This window comes from Vanellus vanellus (genome assembly GCF_965231255.1).
Source record: "Vanellus vanellus genome assembly, chromosome: 7".
Taxonomy (NCBI): Eukaryota; Metazoa; Chordata; class Aves; order Charadriiformes; family Charadriidae; genus Vanellus; species Vanellus vanellus.
Genome location: NC_138912.1, coordinates 14341151 through 14359683, shown reverse-complemented (window position 1 = coordinate 14359683; position 18533 = coordinate 14341151). Strand labels below are relative to the sequence as shown.

General features: G+C 37.3%; 1 protein-coding gene across 3 annotated transcripts in view; it reads left to right on the top strand.

Moving 5' to 3' along the window:
• Window positions 1-18533, top strand: part of SLK (STE20 like kinase) — a 44268-nt gene that overhangs the window by 24736 nt on the left and 999 nt on the right. Inside the window, exons 5-16 of one of the 3 annotated variants that reach the window (XM_082486787.1) lie at window positions 693-765; window positions 979-1173; window positions 1837-1918; window positions 2922-3050; window positions 5051-6466; window positions 7819-7949; window positions 8225-8348; window positions 8617-8796; window positions 14256-14385; window positions 14633-14757; window positions 15901-16089; window positions 16887-17012. In XM_082486787.1, coding sequence (XP_082342913.1) covers window positions 693-765; window positions 979-1173; window positions 1837-1918; window positions 2922-3050; window positions 5051-6466; window positions 7819-7949; window positions 8225-8348; window positions 8617-8796; window positions 14256-14385; window positions 14633-14757; window positions 15901-16089; window positions 16887-17012 — 2900 coding nt within the window. Of the gene's footprint in view, window positions 1-692; window positions 766-978; window positions 1174-1836; window positions 1919-2921; window positions 3051-5047; window positions 6467-7818; window positions 7950-8224; window positions 8349-8616; window positions 8797-14255; window positions 14386-14632; window positions 14758-15900; window positions 16090-16886; window positions 17013-18533 lie in introns of those variants that run through there. The other 2 variants (XM_082486786.1, XM_082486788.1) reach the window with 2 other exon arrangements.

The window sequence follows — 18533 nt, the reverse complement described above, 5'->3', positions numbered from 1 at the left end:
GCAACATATGGCTATTTTGTCCCTTTAATATCTAGATCTTCATTAAGAAAGTTATATCTATAATAAGCATATAACACTTATTTAAATGTCATCTTTTTTATTTAAGTGAGAAATGTAGTGCTTTATAGACGAGCAATATTAATTGCAAAGATAAAGTTGATTTTTGGTTAGATGTTACATCAAAGATGTGTATGTGAGCTTTCAGATATTAAATATAAAGTGAAAAGTCGTGTGGAAAGAAAGCCGTAAGATAAAGGGAAAATCTAGCTTTATGAGAATTTGAATCAGGGAATTAAAAATTGAATGAGTTGTTGAATTAATGAGAAAGCTAATATGCATGTCTGAGGAATACAGCCTTCATAGGCTAAAGAAATTATTTTCTAATTAAAACAATTTTAACCCGCTTATTCCTGCAGTAAATACATGCATCGGTCTTGTCCCACACAACTCAACAGTAGCATTTCTTTTTTTAGCAATGGAGAATAACATTTATTCAGTATGTTTTATTAGAAATGCTATAGAACCTTGGCACTCAGTTATCAAAACACAAATATTTTTATCTTGCTTTGAAGTTTTAATACCACAGAATGTTTGTTCTGGAACATAGAAAATTTTTAAAGACAGTTGTAAAATATAAAAATATAGTGTGTTTTCTACCACCCAGTTAATAGCATTTTACTGTTTGCTTTAAGCGGATTTTGGAGTATCAGCGAAAAACACAAGAACAATACAAAGAAGAGATTCTTTTATTGGTACACCATATTGGTAAGTTCACCGTTTTGCTGACTTTTTTGTATGTACTAATATGTTAATATTACCTTTGTTAACATTACAAGCTTAATACGATATCGTCTAAAAATAGTAAGTGAGTAGAACATGCTTATTAAACTGCTTCAGTGAATGTATCTATTTAGAACCTTTTTCAGAACACATAAAAAGTGCATTTTCCAATCTGGTACTTCATTGTTCTCTTTGCAGGATGGCTCCAGAAGTAGTAATGTGTGAGACCTCTAAAGACAGACCGTATGATTACAAGGCTGATATTTGGTCTCTTGGCATCACTTTAATAGAAATGGCTCAAATAGAGCCACCTCATCATGAATTAAATCCAATGCGAGTGCTTCTGAAAATAGCAAAGTCTGATCCACCTACATTAGCACAGCCTTCAAAATGGTTAGTATTTTATTTACAACTTTCCCAACCCAATTTGTAGATTTTGAGTACAAGGCATGCCAAGTCATATATGTGACTTACATTGATGTTGAATTTTTTGGGACTAGCTTTATGCATAAAGTCAGGTACACACTATGTATGTTTTACATGTATACACACGTATATATATATATCTCCTTATACAGTTGAGACTATGGCTATTTTTGTTGTAGTTCTGTGTAGAAGCCTTTATACTGAAATATTTTGCACATTTTTCATTAAAATATATGCAAAATAGCTTTTTACAAGTGCAGTAAATGTTCTGAAGACCATCTGAAAAAGAAAATCAGGTGAAACGGGACTTAAAGTATTTTTATACTAAGAAAATACTTTAAAAAGCCATTATCTATTTGGTCATTTTAATATCTTTATGTGATTTAGGGGATATGGTTTATTATAAATCCAGAGCCAAATGTAAACTCTTCTATAAATGGAAGAACGCTTTAAAGATCGTATTTGTGCCACATTGGTCTTTGCATTCCCGTACTGTCTCTGTGTGTTTCTAAATCAATAGCGGGACTTGGAGTTGACATGTAGATGCATGTGAAAGCAAAAGAATATTTCGCTATGCACTGATCTGATGTCAAGACAAGAAAAACCACTACCTGTTTGATTTTTGTGTAGGTCATCGGATTTTAAAGACTTTCTGAAGAAATGTTTGGAAAAGAATGTAGATGCAAGGTGGAGCTCAACTCAACTTCTACAGGTAGGAAGAGTTAATTGTTCAGAACTATTGTTTAAAGGCAAGCATATTTTCCATTTTTTGAAAACAGATCAGTATTATAGTAACTATTTAAATAATTTCAAATTAAGTGTTTGCACACGAATCTGTTTTTAACATTGTTGCATTGATCCTAATTTGGTAAAATCTGATTAAATAATACCCAGTGCAGATCAAAGTCTTTGTTTACATATTTTGAGGTACTTTAACTAATTACTTTGCATAAGTATTTAAATTATACTTTGATACTTATAATGGATGAAGGAGATATTTACATAAGTAGTCAATTGCTGACAGGTGTTTTAAAAGCTTTAGTGCTCAGCCTTCCTCTCTAATGCTGTCACTGCAGAATGGCTAAACAAGAGTAGATGTGACTAGGTACATTTGATTCTGTTTAACGTCAGCACGCATTTACTTTATCCAGAATACATCCGGCATATGTTGAATAGATTTAAGCAGCAGGGCCAAGCAGAGAAAGAAGATTCAGATGGTAGGAGAAGAGCAGGTAGCTGTTTCTTCTTAACGAAAAATGTAGAACTCTATGTTCTTGTTAGGAAAAATTGTTTTAAAGACAAAGCAGATTTTTTCTAGAAAGAATATTTCTAGATAAAGCTTATCAGAAAATAATTTAATGGTGGAGCTGATAAGAAATGAAACCCGGTTCCAGGAAAAATAACCTTTTAAAAAATCTTTCTACTTTTATTCTTTGGACTGTGAAACAGGTCAGTATAAATGAATTATTTGTATTTTTAGCAAGTTTGTTAGACTACTTACACAGTATATTTGAATAAAATGTTTAGATTTTAAAACTTCTTCAGAAAAACATACATTAAGACAGTTATGATTAATGTTAACCGTGAATCTTCAAGTTTGAGAGAACCAAAGTAACATTTCTCTGAAGTTGTATTTCTTTCAAGTTATGGTTTTCCCACCATGTACAATGAATTGAATGCTTAATGTTGTGCTTATTTTTTTTTATTTTCACAAGCATCCATTTGTTACTGTTACTTCCAATAAACCAATAAGAGAACTGATTGCAGAAGCTAAGGCTGAAGTTACAGAGGAAGTTGAAGATGGTAAAGATGAGGATGAAGAAGAAGAAACAGAAAATTCTCTGGTCAGTTTAAAACTTACTTTTTTAAATATGCAGCTAGTTTCAATTGGCAGTTTCCTGTAGAGAACTCAGTTTCTGATCTACTACTCAACTTTTGCATCAGGTCTTCTAAGAATAACAGCATAAACATACTGTAACCGCATTACAAAATATGTAGTCAGCATTTTCAAAATTAGCGTATTCTTAAACTCCTTAAGAGCTAATAATAAAGAATATTAACTTATAAAGAATATTATCTTCATTTATTTTTACATGTATATGTCATGTAGAATTTTAAAAATCAGATACCAATTTTTATACAAATAGTCTTAAGTCAAAATGACTAGATGAATGAGTAAATGTATATTTGTATTCCATAAGATGCTTAAAACATTAAGGTATATGGCCGTTATACTATAAACTACGTTTGTGATTTTACAGCGTGGTTGTCAAAGAAAAAAAAACCCAAACCAAAACCCCCTATATTTTATCAAGACAACGTTGCATTTATGAGTGTATTTCTAAAGATGCTTTGGAATCATACAACGCAAATTCAGTTCCTCAAAGGGCAAAGCCATGAAGTTCAGTGATATGGTCGTAGGTTGCAGAGTGTACCGGTACTGTGCTCTGTGACTTAACCGTCTCAAGCGCTATATAAACGTGGACAGTGACCAGTACCACCAGTAGCTGCCATTGCCGGCAATGGTAACAAAGCCAAATGCATGTGCACAAGAGGCACACCTCCATTCCCTCCCCACCCCTCGCCAAGCTAGTCACATCCCTTGCCCTTCGTACTTTTTTTCCCCTGTCCGTCCCAGTAGATCTCCAAGTGTGCATTCCCACCAACTTCCTCCAGGACTTACTGTCTATCTCCTAAGTCATCACCTGCCACCTCCCTCTGCTGATGAGCGGCTAAGCCATCAGTCCCCAGGACGGATGGGGGGAAGTCCGCCCTGTGACTCAATTAAGTGTCTCGACCCAAGCAGCAGGTTAGGAAACCGAGAGGCATTTACATTATTTACTTGTGGTAGTTTTAAAAACTGCTTGGAGATCAACACTAAGCTTCTAGAACAATTACATGAAGAAATCTTTTAAATGCACTTTTGACTGAAAAGGAATTGTTTTCCATATGCTTAGGAAAATCTTAAGGTAGGAAATGCGCGATCAAACCGGTGCGTGTTACAATAGGTAACCTGGTGTGTTCCCAATGGCAGATCAGAAGCCTGATCTGCAAATTACAGGCTTCTAACCGTAAATATAGACAGAGAGATATCGCAATCACTTTGAAGAGTGAAAGGGCAATTATGGTTAAAATGATACTTTATTAGTATATTCTTTTGTATGTCTGTATGTAATCTGATAACATTCATTCATATTCCGGCAGCAGCAATTTCTACAGTTATGTAACTGTTTCTATTCTAGTTCTATATTGCCACTTATTCAGATCTGCTGGAGGTTTTCACCATTTTACTGGAGTTTCGCAGTGATTAAAAACCAGACCAACAGGTTTTCAGGCATTTTTAACAAAGAATGAGATTCTTTTTGATGAAGCAGAAGGAGGTCTTAATATTGCATTTTTTTGGTGCTGCACCAACAAAAGCTACGAGGCTTCTTCCTGGCCAAACTGGCACAAAGACATGTGTCTTTCAAATCCAACTGTAGAGGGGACTACCGGCGAACTGAACTAATAAAAAGAAAAAGCAATGTGATTGGAAAAAGACTCTTGAAGATACTGTTAAGCATGAGGCAGAGGGCTGACCATGATCCCTTTCTTTCAATCACAGTATATTTAATTAAATTAGGAGAGATTAGAGAGGGTTCTTATGAAACTGTTCAGAGCTTGTCTGCAGTTCGTGTACTTGTTCTGTGGTAATACCTAGTGAAGTACTCTGAGATTATAAAAATCATATGACTCTGCCTGTAAATACAACAATCATCCCTATTCAGGTATTTTTCAATAGAACTGTGCTTTAATTAAGTTAGAAAAATGGTTAAATATTTTTTTTCCTTTAATTTTTTAGCAGTTACCTGCGGACAAGCGTGCATCCTCTGACCTTAGTATTGCCAGCTCTGAAGAGGATAAACTTTCGCAGAATGCCTCTGTTCTGGAATCTCTTTCTGAGAAAACAGAAAGTAATGCAATTGAGGACAAAGCCAGCACTATATTTCCAGATGACAAAACAACTGGAGATGAATCTGAGGACATCAAATTTAGGAAAACTGCCAATAACATACGCGATACTACTGTTGGTGATATGAAAGTGCAGAATGGTTCTGTGCCGACTGGTGAAGACGAGCAGGGCAAAATATTGTCAGCTGAAAAGATGAGAGAAAGCCTGGAAAAAGCACAAGAAGGTACAGAACCCCAGAAAGGAGGGAAAGAACTTGATGCTTTAACAAAAACAGAAATAAAGGATGAACCCAACTTAAAAATAGAGAAAGAAAATGACATGGGAAGTGAACAGACAGAAAATAATAAAATAGTACCTACAGCTGAAAATAGTGTAGAAACTGAAGAAGCTATTTCTAAGGAAACTGGTGAAAAAGAAGAGAAGGAAAACAGAACAGATCTCTTAGAAAGTGAGGAAGAAAAGGTCCCTGCAGAAAATGCTACAGAGCAAGAGAAAGAAAAAAATGAAGGTCAGAAAGAGGCCATAATGGACACCAGTACAGAAACTCCACCTAATGCTGCAGATAAAGTGGCTGATGAAGAAAAGGAACTAAAAAAACATGGAATTGACAACATTAAGGAGATAGGTGGTATCGTTGAAACACAGATCGGTGATGGGGATAAAGTACCTGAGACGGAGGATAAGCCAGTGGAAAGTCAAGCTAAGCAGGTCCATGAGATAATCAGCTCTGAAGAAACTCCATCGGAAAGCCAAGATAAAGCGATCAAAGTAGACGAGAAACTGGCAGAAAGTGAAAATGAGGATATTTGTATTATAAGCAGCATGGAGGAAACAAAGATCAAAGACTCTGAAAAAGACGACGTGGATCAGAAGGCAATACAGAGCAAGCCGGAGGACACTTCTAATAAAGTGGTGGATAAACTGACTGATATGGACCAAAATTCAGAGGAGCGCAGACCAGAGAATGTCCAGGAAAACAATGTTCAGATAGGCAAAGAAGATTCAGAAGTTTCTTCTGATGAAATAATGAAGAATAAGCTCCAAGATACTGCCAGCGAACAAGCTGATGACTCAGAAGTCACTCCTGTCCCCAGTATAAGTATTAGCACTGAAGGAAATGAGGAGAAAGTCAAAGTAGATAATCAAGACAACACTGAAACTGTACAGCAGCTAGAATCAGAGAATTTGAAGGAAAATGATGCCGACTCGGGCACTGGTTCCACGGCTGATAATAGCAGCATTGATTTGAACTTGTCAATTTCTAGTTTCCTTAGTAAAAACAAAGAGACAGGATCAATATCTTTACAGGTAAGTATAAGTAATCATATATTCTTATATAAAATCCTATGTAAATGTGACCTTAAAATTATCTCCAAGTTTGACCTTTGCAACAGAGAAAATTATTGAGTGAGAAACTGGTATGACAGTGTGGAATACAAGAATTTGTAGAAACAGAAGTATTCTAAATTGCATGCTCTAACAGTGTCTGGATTTTGTGCAGTTGTGCAGCAAAGCTAGAAGCTAGAGAGATGCTAATTATTTTCTTACTTTGTTGCATAATTGTATTTTAAAAATTGTAGCTTAGTATATAACAGGAAGTCTAACAACATCAAAGGTGAAGCTTTGTGAATAGTGGTAGTTCGGGGCTGATACTCAGGAAGCCTAGTTCAATGCCTTACTCTGCACAGAATCCCTGTTTAACAGGAGAAATCTCTTATAACATCTAATCTTATATTGAATTCCTGCCGCTTCCATCTTCATTCTCTCTATTTAGATTTTGAAGATCTACAGCAAACCTCAGGTTTCTTCTGAACACTGTACTCCTATAGATGTACTGTATCGATGCAATTATGCCAGTATGAATGAGCTTAATTGGAGGAAGCACATTGCAGATTAGGAACTTTATTTATATCTTTATACTAATACGATTATAACCATACTAGGATAGTAACTGTGTAACCACGGGCTTGAAGAAAAAAAAACAAGCCCAGAAACCCCCCCAAAATCCCCAAACAAAAGTCATAACTTGGTATAGTTGTGCTAAGCATGACTTCGAAGTGTTTGCAGTAGCCCTAACGCAATGGAGACACATATGGGCTCTCTTCTCTCGTAATGAAACAGCAGCAGCTCTGAGAAGTGAGATTTCTTCTTTTCTGTTGTCAAGATCACCACATGATTTTTTTGACTAATATATGTGAATTAAAAAAATAAACTTGCTCATTTAATTTATTTCCAAAGCAGAAGTAAGTAGGTGAGTAGATTGCTATTCTGTTTAAGTACTGGTTTTCAAAATTAAATATCTTTTTTGATGACATGGAAAATTATGGTCAAAAGCAAACAGTTGTTGCAACTGCCTTCAGCTCTTGAAAATAAAACTGCGTCAGTTCTGTTCAGGGTTTATCTAGATATTTTTTTTTTCTTCTGGGAATTTAGATGATCAATAATTACACTTTTCCTTTGCTGACTAGAGAAAGGTTGAGTACTTTAGAATTTTTCAAGTTTTCACCTGATTAATGAGGTACCTGATAAGTGAGAAGAACTCCTGATGATTATATTGTAGGCCTTTGCAGAAATATTTGAAGTAATTTTATATCCTTTTTCCCCTTTTTCTTAATATTACTTCGAGCAAGTACAGAATAACTTACCAATGCTTTATTCAGGAAACTAGAAGACAGAAGAAAACATTAAAGAAAACTCGGAAGTTCGTTGTTGATGGAGTAGAAGTGAGTGTAACCACATCAAAAATAGTTACTGAAAATGACTCAAAAAGTGAAGAAATGCGATTTCTACGGTAAGTGTTTTTAAAAGTACAATTTACAAGGGCTTAGCAGCTAATTTTTTTTCTCTTTGAATAAAAGAAGGGGGCTAATGATCTTATTTCTGTAATATTTGGGGATTAATTTCAGTTATTTTGTTAGTAGAAAGGAATGCAAAGTGTTTCTTAATAAGACAATCAATTCAAAATTAGTTTTACTGGACCAAAGTTCTAGATGCTTTTTTCATCTTTGGTAACTTTCCACTTCCTTTGTTTTCCCATCAATATTAAGTGTTCTTTTTTGTTATTAGACGTCAAGAGCTAAGAGAGTTACGGCTTCTTCAGAAAGAGGAGCAGAGAGCCCAGCAGCAACTCAGTAACAAGCTTTTGCAACAGCGAGAACAGATGTACAGACGTTTTGAACAGGAAATGACAGTGAGTTTCTGGATTTTGGTGCTCTTCAAACATAGCATTTTGATGGAGTAGGCAGAATACTACTAGCAGCAGTCACGTGTTTCCTTTTGTGATGGCTATAGCTTAGTTTTTGTTCTTGTTAATAAATGGCAATATTTTCAATTGTGGGGTGCCCAGCTTGTGTGCTAGAACTCACCTGCCAGAACAGTTCATCATGGCTGTCCTCTGCTGAGGTACAGCACTTCACTGAACAGAATCTACTTTTCTAAACGCCAAATTATTTTTACAGAGTAAAAAGCGACAGTATGATCAAGAAATAGAAAATCTAGAAAAGCAGCAGAAACAGACAATAGAGCGCTTGGAACAGGAACACACAAATCGTTTACGAGATGAAGCAAAACGCATCAAAGCAGAACAGGAGAAGGAATTGTCCAAATTCCAGAACATGCTGAAGAACAAAAAAAAGGAGGTAAGAGACAATGATGATAATACAGAAGATAAGGAGTATGAGTATAGCAAATGCTTGAGATTAGGTCTCCCAGAAGCCACGTCAACCTCATGTGGTATACTGAGTTGTGGAAGGGTTCCTGGCAGTCAGCATTACTTCTTTTGGTTTACTGCCTAAAGTGAAATACAAACAGCTAACAGGAAGATTTAGATATTGACTTAATCTAGAAAACATATTTTTTTCTCCAATATTAAATCAAGAAAAAGTATTTTCTTAAAGATTGTGAAAAATATTTGAGGTTTCTACTTTAAACAAATCCAGCTATAGCTACTTAGTAAATACCAAATTAGAATTTCAAAGAAAAGAATATGGTCTTAATTACTACTGAGAACCACGTAAATTTCAGAGATTTTTTTTTTCTGTTAATTTGTTAGATTTTTATTGAATGTGTGCTGTTATTGATTAGAATTCCTTTATATGAAGTGACAGCAGCTATATGGATTTAGTTTTTTTAACTCAAAAAGCAAAGCCAGGAGAGAAAAGTGTGGATAACTTAAAATCTTTTACAGTTCATTTCATACATGTCATACCGTTAAGGCAAAATGAATGACATTTGATGCTGACACTTTAATGCTATTGATTTGCTTGCATTAGAGTAAGAGAAGGTGATGTGTTTCCATATGGATTTTGCATCTTAAAAGCTGTTTTATTTCATTTTCAGATCAATTGTGTAGTGCTCGTTTGTATATAAATGGCTCTAGTCTTTGCTGTAATAGTTTCTAGACTCACAGAGATTTCTTTAGAAATCTGTACTGTCCATGCTTTTGCGTAGAATGGTCCTGTAGTACGAAAGTGCATAAAAAAAATAATGTAAGTTGTATTCAGTTTGAACCATATGCTGATATGTGAATAACATTTTTTCTTCTTTTGCGGTACCTCTTGCATTTTTGAGTCTCTCTCTATTTACTGGTGATTGGGTCCTACATGGGAAAGCGGGAAGACTTTAATGTATTGCTCTGAGCTAAAAGCAGTTCTTTCATGGAAACAGGAATAGCATGTGGTGATTTGGACTCTGTTTTCTGATGATGCTTCCACTAGTAAACAAACAGGCATTTGTTTTTGAGTGCATAGGTTTTGTATTTAAAGCTTAAGAAGGCGATTTACAGTTTAAAGGAAAATGCAGCTGGTGCTCTAAAACTACCCATGCTATATTGGAGTGTGCATTGTTACATCTTTATGATTCTTAAAAATAAATAAAGCACATGAGCAAATTAACAGATTAACAGTCAGTTGATTTAGCCAGGTTATATTTAGAGTCTTTCTTCTAATTTCATCTAATTCACCTTGGACTGAAACACGTTCCATTCCAGCATACGTGTCATGAAAAGTTTCTTGAAAACATACTTAGTTATTTGTGGGTTTTGCTTTTAAATTCTTCGGAACCAAACACTTAGAACCAATTAATATTTTAGTTGCTTGTATGATTATTTTAAAGACATATCCTGTGTAGATGTCATTTATGGTTGGAGACACTAATAATGGCATCTTATAAATTCAAGTTTGAGACAGCGTCAGATATAGCTGGTTTTCAGTGGAAGTTATTCTAAACTTCCGACCATTTTTCACAGCTTTACCATGAGGTAAACATCTTCTGTAGTCCTTTTGCCATAGTGCTTCAAGAAAATACCACTTTTGCAGGTGGTGGTTTTCTTAACTATCAACTGTTCTAGCCGCTGCATGGAAACGCAAGCGAGAGACTGCTGTTTCTGAGAGCACTGGGCAGCATTTGCATGCAAAACAAGGCTGGCATATACCTCCTTTCTACGCTGCGCTGGCATACATAAAGCACGTATTGTTCACTCTCTTTTCATTAAGCTCTTTTCACTAAACTAACATCCCTGCTACTGAAGTAATGCACGCTTCCCGATACCTCTAGTGCTTGACCTGCATGTCCTATGTTCACGGTAATGCTTGCTGTGGAGAAAAAGTGTTCTTTTCGCCACCTTCTGCATGCTTATATACACTGTAGGTTTTATGTGAAGTGGAGAAAGCACCAAAAGAGCTGAGAAAAGAGCTCATGAAACGCAAGAAAGAGGAGCTTGCACAAAGCCAGCATGCTCAGGTAACAACGGCAGCTTCAAGCTACTAAAATACAAAAGGCAGCAGTATTCACACAGCTTGATGATTTCACTTCTTGTTGTTGTTGAGTGAATATGGAACTTAACTCAAACTAACCCTACGTTCTGCTCTCTCTCTTCAAGTACTCCCATATCATACCCTATAGAGTATACCGTGTAGAAATGTAGGAGCAGTGATTTCCAGGTTTGTGCTGTTAAGCGTAATATGTTGTATGCTGTACTGAAAAAGAACAGTGGCTTTCTACGGCAAGTTTATTTAAAGTGCTTTTATGAGTGGTAAGTATCCCATAGGTCCACCAAATTATAAAGGTTACTGTCAGAAGTTAGTTTTGAGCAATGTAAGCGCAGGGGAGGAAAATCAATGTAATGTGTAAGCATGAGGCATCTTGTTCACAGAAGCAGGTAAAACGAAGTTCTTTAAATGTCAAAGTGTAGGTGTATGGGAACTTTACAAGACATCATCTGTAATTTCACGCCTTCAGACTTGCTGCTTGTATATGACCCAGCTAGAAAGGGGGCCTGTATTTTGAAAAATATTGTCTTTATGATGGTCACAGCTTGTACAGGGTGTGCTTGCAGCACAACAGAGCAGGTTTGGATTGAGTAACTTAAAGATTAAAGGGTTTTGTGAGCAACCTAGTAGAAAATAATAGCAACTTTATTCGATTACGTGTTTAATTCAAGAGGGGATTTCCCAGGATAGAATGTGATTGAATTACAGCGCTCTCCCCACACCGAGGATATGTGTCTCTGGACTTTTTAAGGAAACAATTAAAAACCTACATTTTCATAGTGTTTGTAGTGACTTAGTTTGTTCCCTTTGGTGGTTTCAATTTGTTGAAGTAAGAGAGATGAAAGAGACAATTTTCAAGGTGAAATGTCTTTACTTGGAACGATAAAGTAGTACTAGACAAGGTGCAGACGTTTAGTTTTAGAATCTCTAGAATTTCTGTCAGCGCCTACTTTTGTGTGATTAGCCTTGACGTTTTAAATGTATATTACTAACATACAGCAGATCTCGTTTCTTCTTTTTTTTAAGAACAGAAATATATTTCATTATATTCTGACATAGGAAGTACATTGTGTCCCACAGGGCGTTGCTCAGGTTATGATTCAGTCTTTTCAGTTGTCTTCATGTACACTTTTCAACGCACAAATGCAGGATGTAAGTGCACAAAAGCAAAGCAAAAAAAGTTTTATTTCCCTAATTTTTCAGATGTGTGTTTTCTCTTCTTCTTCTGCTCATACGTGCTGATCAACGTCACTGCTGTATCCAAATTAAACTAGTTAGCACAAATTTATGTAATTATGCACTATTCATAGTAAAAAGATTAAAATTACAATAGCTATTAACTCTGGACAAGACACTGAAGTTTCACAGAAACACAATATAATACTGTTCTCCGGTGTTTTTATTTGTTCAGCACATGTGAGAAGCAATGTGTGACTTCTATGCTGTGTGTGCAGTGGAACCATGTATTTTAAAAATACCTGAGTTTACGTTAAGATACTTATTGGGCAAAACCAAGTGGTAATTTTAAAAAGGTGGACTGCCTTTTTCACCATCCAGCATGTTCGTTAGTGAAGTCTGTGACCTTTATTTTATGTGATACTTCAGTAGATGTGTGGAAGCAGAAAGGCCAGAGTGTTTCCTGAGATTGCCTGGTTTGTCTTACAGTGCTAGAAAATCCAAAACTTCTGAAGATTTGCCATGTAGAGAGAGCAGCAACAATATTTAAATGCTTGAGTAAAGCTCAAGCATAATTGCTTTTTGACCATGACTACGCTAGAACAGCTTTCCCCCCCGCTCCCTCCAAATCAAAAATTTCCTGGCAAATTAAACACAGTGTTAATTATTTGTCTGCACCCTCAGAACAATGAACTTTTAGTTTTCTTATCCTTTTCATTTAGAAAGGGAAACAGAACAGTATTCTTCATCAGTCCATATATTTGATTAGGTATATCTGACTTAATTTACAGACGCGGCCTTTCCAGTTGTGTTTGTACCCTCTGGTCTGCCACCATTAGAACTTTTCACCAACTTACTCCACCTCTGGTTTCTGTTATCTGTCTAAGTGTAACCCTGCTGTCTACTGGGAGAGATGGAAGCCTCATCTATTACTAACTTTCTGTGAAGATGAAAACCAAGATTCTCCTGGTCATAATAAAAATGACCAGCATTTAAAAGCATTAAAACCTGTGCTCTTAATAAACATTTAATTCCATATGTCGCTGACAACTCTTTTAGCCAGTAGTATAGGTTCAGTAATAAAATAAAAATACATAGCTCAGGAGACCCTTCCACTGATCATCTGTGGGCCGGTACTGTTTTCCTGCCTCATCCCATCTCCCTTCCAATAGACCATCGTTAACAGTGCTTTGTTATGTATAACGGCAAACACTTCAGCTGCCCACCTCGGCTCTGGTAGGACACTGCCATCATCTTTTCTTTTGACCTTTATATCATGGTAGAAACGTGTGCATTAATTTCTTGTTCTTAAAAGTGTGTGTGTGCATGCTTGCATGCTTGTAGATGTGCGCCTTTTGTTTGTTTGTTTGTTTGATAGTTGCAAAGAAGAAAGGCAACAGTATGGTCTGGGGGCGTGGGATTCTTACTACTGCCTCCTTTTCACGGGGTGGTGCAACAGACTGGTGCCCCCTAGATCGTGGGGATGGAGGTGATACGGGGACTGCATCAGGCAGATGGCAAATCGCTTTGCAAGGAGCCAGCTCGGCTCTGGTGTGACAAGCTTAATGCGGTTCCTGCAAAAGCCATGGGGTGTCTTCATAGAGACATATAGAGACATAGAGTCTTGCAGAGCTCCCAACCTCAATGTCTTTGCATTCATTACGAGATAAACCACTCAAGATTGAGACACAAATCTGAAACTCAATTGTGTAAATAAATATATAATAAATAATATAATATATAATAAATAAATAAAAGAAAAATAAACATACATACTTTTCTTACATCCATGAATAACTAACCCTTGATACGATGAGATCAACTTTATATTGAGTACTGGTCTTTGCTAGCTTTGAACCTGCAGCTTGTTTTGAGGAGAGACAAGAGACGGAATGAACTGCAGATTGCTGGCTAGGTTGTTGCCTTTGGTCTTATTTTGGAAGGTATTGTTTAAACACTAAATATACTCCTACCTACTCTCTACATAGAAGATACAAGAGGTGCATAATTTTATAGCTGAGTCATGTTAGCTCACATTTTCATAGATGTATTTGTTTTCATATATAGCTAATGCTGAGAGAACTGGGAGTTTCATTAAAATGTAATGTGGTTAGAAGAACACAATTTAATTTACTTCTATTGGTTTTTACCAGGAGCAGGAATTTGTGCAGAAGCAGCAACAAGAACTGGATGCATCTCTGAAGAAAATTATTCAGCAGCAGAAGACAGAACTAGCCACTATTGAACGAGATTGCCTCAACAACAAACAGCAGCTCATGAGAGGTATCCAGCAGCAGACTCGCTCTTTAAAAACAGACATTTGAGTTGTATTTTAATAAAGCAATAGTCCATCTTAAATTTATGAAATGATAGGCCTTCATGACTAATCTAGAACATGTAATAAAAACATTTGCTATGGAATAGCATTGTTCTTAAAGTGCACTTCTAGGCCACTCCTAAACATACACTAGCGGGTAGATCAGAAAGTATTGTATTGAACTTTCTGAACCAGCCTTCCTCTTTTTTCCAGCTCGCGAAGCTGCAATCTGGGAGCTGGAAGAGAGACATCTACAAGAGAAACACCAGCTCCTCAAACAGCAACTCAAAGATCAGTACTTCATGCAGAGACACCAACTGCTTAAGAGGCATGAAAAAGTTAGTGTTGACTTTGACACTTTCTTTTGTGTATTATAATAGCTGGGGTTTTAATTGATATTATAGAATACACTAAACAGAGTAGTTCAATTTTTGAAAATGTAAACCCAATAGACAGATGTTATAGGATCTCCTTGGTGATTGTCATGGTTTAATCCTAGTCAGCAGCCAAGCACCATGCAGCTGCTTGCTCACTCCTCCCTGGTGGGATGGGGAAGAAAATCGGAAGAGTAAAAGTGAGAGAACTCATGGGTTGAGATAAAGACAGTTTAATAGGTAAAGCAAAAGCCACGCATGCAAGCAAAGCAAAACAAGAAATTAGTTTACCAGTTTTCGTGGGCAGGCAGGTGTTCAGCCATCCCCAGGAACGCAGGGCTCCGTCACACGTAATGGTTACTTGGGAAGACAAACACCATAACTCTGAACATTCTCCCCTTCCTCCTTCTTCCCCGAGCTTTATGTGCTGAGCATGACGTCGTATGGTGTGGTCAGTCCTTTTGGTCAGTTGGGGTCAGCTGGCCCGGCTGTGTCCCCTCCCAACTTTTTGTGCCCTCCCAGCCTGCTCACTGGTGGAGTGGGGTGAGGAGCAGAAAAGGCCGTGGTGGCTTGGCAACTACCAAAACCACCAGTGTGCCGTCACCGGTATGCCTGTCCTGAACCCAAAACATAACACTACACCAGCTGCTAGTAAGAAAGTCAACTGCATCCCAGTCGAAACCACGGCAGTGACTGGATCAGGACCAGCTTCCACTGAAGGCTTGTTTCGGTAGGGTTTGGTTGATCCCCATAATGGCTGTTGCTTGCAGCAGCTCTTGCAGCAAACTGTGACACTTCACAACTGAAGTTTCTCCTTTTGAATAACATAAACTTTTTAAAATGCAGTTCAGGAGTTGAACAACCACAGGTAAAATATATGTGTGGTCATATTCATTAGAGCATTAGAGAATTTCATCTGGGTTGGGCGTGATCCAGAGCTCTCTGGAATAAGTTGAAGACCCCCTCCTTCCCATTGATATCACGAGGGCTGGGTCTGGTTTCTGTTGAAAGAAGCTGACTCAAACAGCATGCTTATTGATGACATGAGATGCAAATATGCTACCATAATAGTTACTCTGTAACATTTCCATATGGTTAACATTTTAGGAAACAGAACAAATGCAAAGATATAATCAACGCCTCATCGAGGAGTTAAAGAACAAGCATACTCAGGAAAGAGCGAGACTGCCTAAAATCCAACGAAGTGAAGCAAAGACTCGAATGGCCATGTTTAAGAAAAGTTTAAGAATCAATTCATTAGCCTCCCCCGACCAAGATCGTGAAAAAATTAAGCAGGTAATTAATAAAAACAGGTTTAATAGTGTAAATGCTTAATGTAATGTAAATGTGAGGATGGGACAGAGTGCACTCTTGGCAAGTTCACAGATGGTACAAAACTGGGTGGATGTACTGGTGAGACTCATCTGGGGTGCTGGGTGCAGTCCTGGAGGTGGAGGTACTCAGAACCAACTGGACACAGTCCTGCGCAACCTGCTCTAGTTGACCCTGCTTTGAGCAGAGGGGTTGGTCTTCACAGGTCCCTTCCAACCTCAACTGTTCTGTGATTCTGTGAAATATTTTTAAAAGTACTGGATTTTTGTGAGCTTTTGAATTAAAACTGTAGGTGTTTACTCATTCTTTAAAAGGTAATGTTGTGAAGAGGTTGAGAGGTTTGCTTTCTACTGATGCACAAAAGTCCCAAGTCATAGTTTCATGTGGTGAGCGCTGGAAGGATGAAAAAAATCTGGAAAATGCAGTCTCCCCAAGTCTCAACCAACACTTGTAGGAACACTGCTGTGTCATTTAGCTTCAGAGGGAGATAGTTTTAGGAGTCTGGAAGTGAAATGTGCTGCATTTTAAGGAAAAATTAGAGTGCAGAGAGAGAAATGGAGTGATAGACAAAACTGTGAGGGCGTTCCCTTTGTAAGAATTTTAAAAGAGAGAATAAAAAAAATGCAGTTCTTTAAATCTTTTAAAACCATTCTTTTCAGTTATGCTGTATGTATTCGTTCTGTTACATACAGTTGTTTGACTCATGTAAACTGTTGCATCTAGAGGCACAATATGAACCGTCTTTTTATTTTTAATTTTAGTTTGCCATTCAAGAAGAAAAGAGACAGAAGAATGAGAGACTGGCTCAGCACCAGAAACATGAAAACCAGATGCGGGACCTTCAGTTACAGTGTGAAGCAAACATCAGAGAACTGCATCAGTTACAGGTTAAAAATAGATGATATTAAATGAATCTTCAGTGAGAAGGCTCAGGTTAATGACAGATGCAGGCAAAGCAGAAACGTCTTTTCCTTCATTTTTACTGATTGGTGTAGGGTTTTCTTCAACTTTGCTTTCAAAGTCCTGCAGCACGCTGCTTAACCACATTCGTATACTCACATCAGTTGAGGAGAAATCACGTTAAATGCAAGAAGAGCAAGAACCAGAAGTGGACCATCACTTCTAGAATGTCTGTCGAGTTCCCAGTGCTGTTTTCTGTAGGCAACGTTTCCTTTTAACCTGATTTTGCTGAAATGTCATTAATCAGAACAGGCAGCCCTGGGTGTTACCCAGGAGATGTTTGTGGCAATACATGGAATGAGATGGTTTTTACAAAGTGCGGGCTGCTGTTTGTACTTGAGCTTCTGGAAGGTACTTGGAAGGAATTCTCTTCTTGCGATAAGGAACTCTATTTTGTCTTTGTGGTACACATTTTGTAAAAGTTGCTGCTGTATACCAGAGGCCAGATCTTCTTTTCCGTTAAATCAGCTTTTCCCTGTTTCAGGGACACAAGGCAATTGTAAAGCATTAAATGATCACCTGCTGATAACCTTTGCATAGAGAAATCTTCCAACAACCAGTGAAGCTAGTTCTGCTCTATTCGCATTCTTACATCCTGTGAAAACAGTCGCTGACTGTGCCACTAATACGCCTCAGTAAATCCCCAAGTACCGTGGGAGTCTTGTGTGAGTTTCCGCTCAAGTAAAATTGAGCAGATTAGGGCTACTCTGAGCTTCACCGAGAAAAATTGGCCTCTAGCTGCACTCGGGTCTGGCCAAGCGCTTGTCATTTTTGTTCCTGCGTTTTTGTACTCCGCATCAGACCCAGCTGGGACTGGAACCTTAGAAACAAGAACACGAGGGTTAGAGATTGCCATTGCCAACTGCTCTTAAAAATCCAGGATTTGATGTAGCCAAATACTTAATTTTTTTTCTTACCGTGCTTCAAAAGTCCTCTGAAAGTTGGGCAGATGCATGTGTACCTTACTGAGAGGAATATGAGGCTGATGTGTGGTTTGATTATCCTTTTCCTTTTTACAGGACGATTCTGAGGCTGCTTCGGCAAACACATTTCTCTCTAAGCCCCATTTGTTAGTCTCAGCTCCTTGGCACCAGGAGTTGAAATATTTCCAAAAAATGACCTCCTTTTTAATGTAATTGATTTCAATAAATTATACAAACTGTCTTTAGAAAGCAAAGCAGAAATGCTCTATGACCTTGAAAAGCATTATTAGGCAGTGAAACCCAATTTTGAGTAACACTGTCAGCTGCTGCCTTAATGGTACTCATCAGTATATTTGGATTTACAAGTATTTCTTACCTCAATTGGTTCTGATGGAAAGATCAGCCTTTGATAATGCAGCCTCGTAACTTACTTTTATCTTGTAATTATTCACGTCACTATTTACACGAAATAAGCTAATTAAAAAGAATTAGGACAACATATGTCACTGTACAAACGTTGAGTTG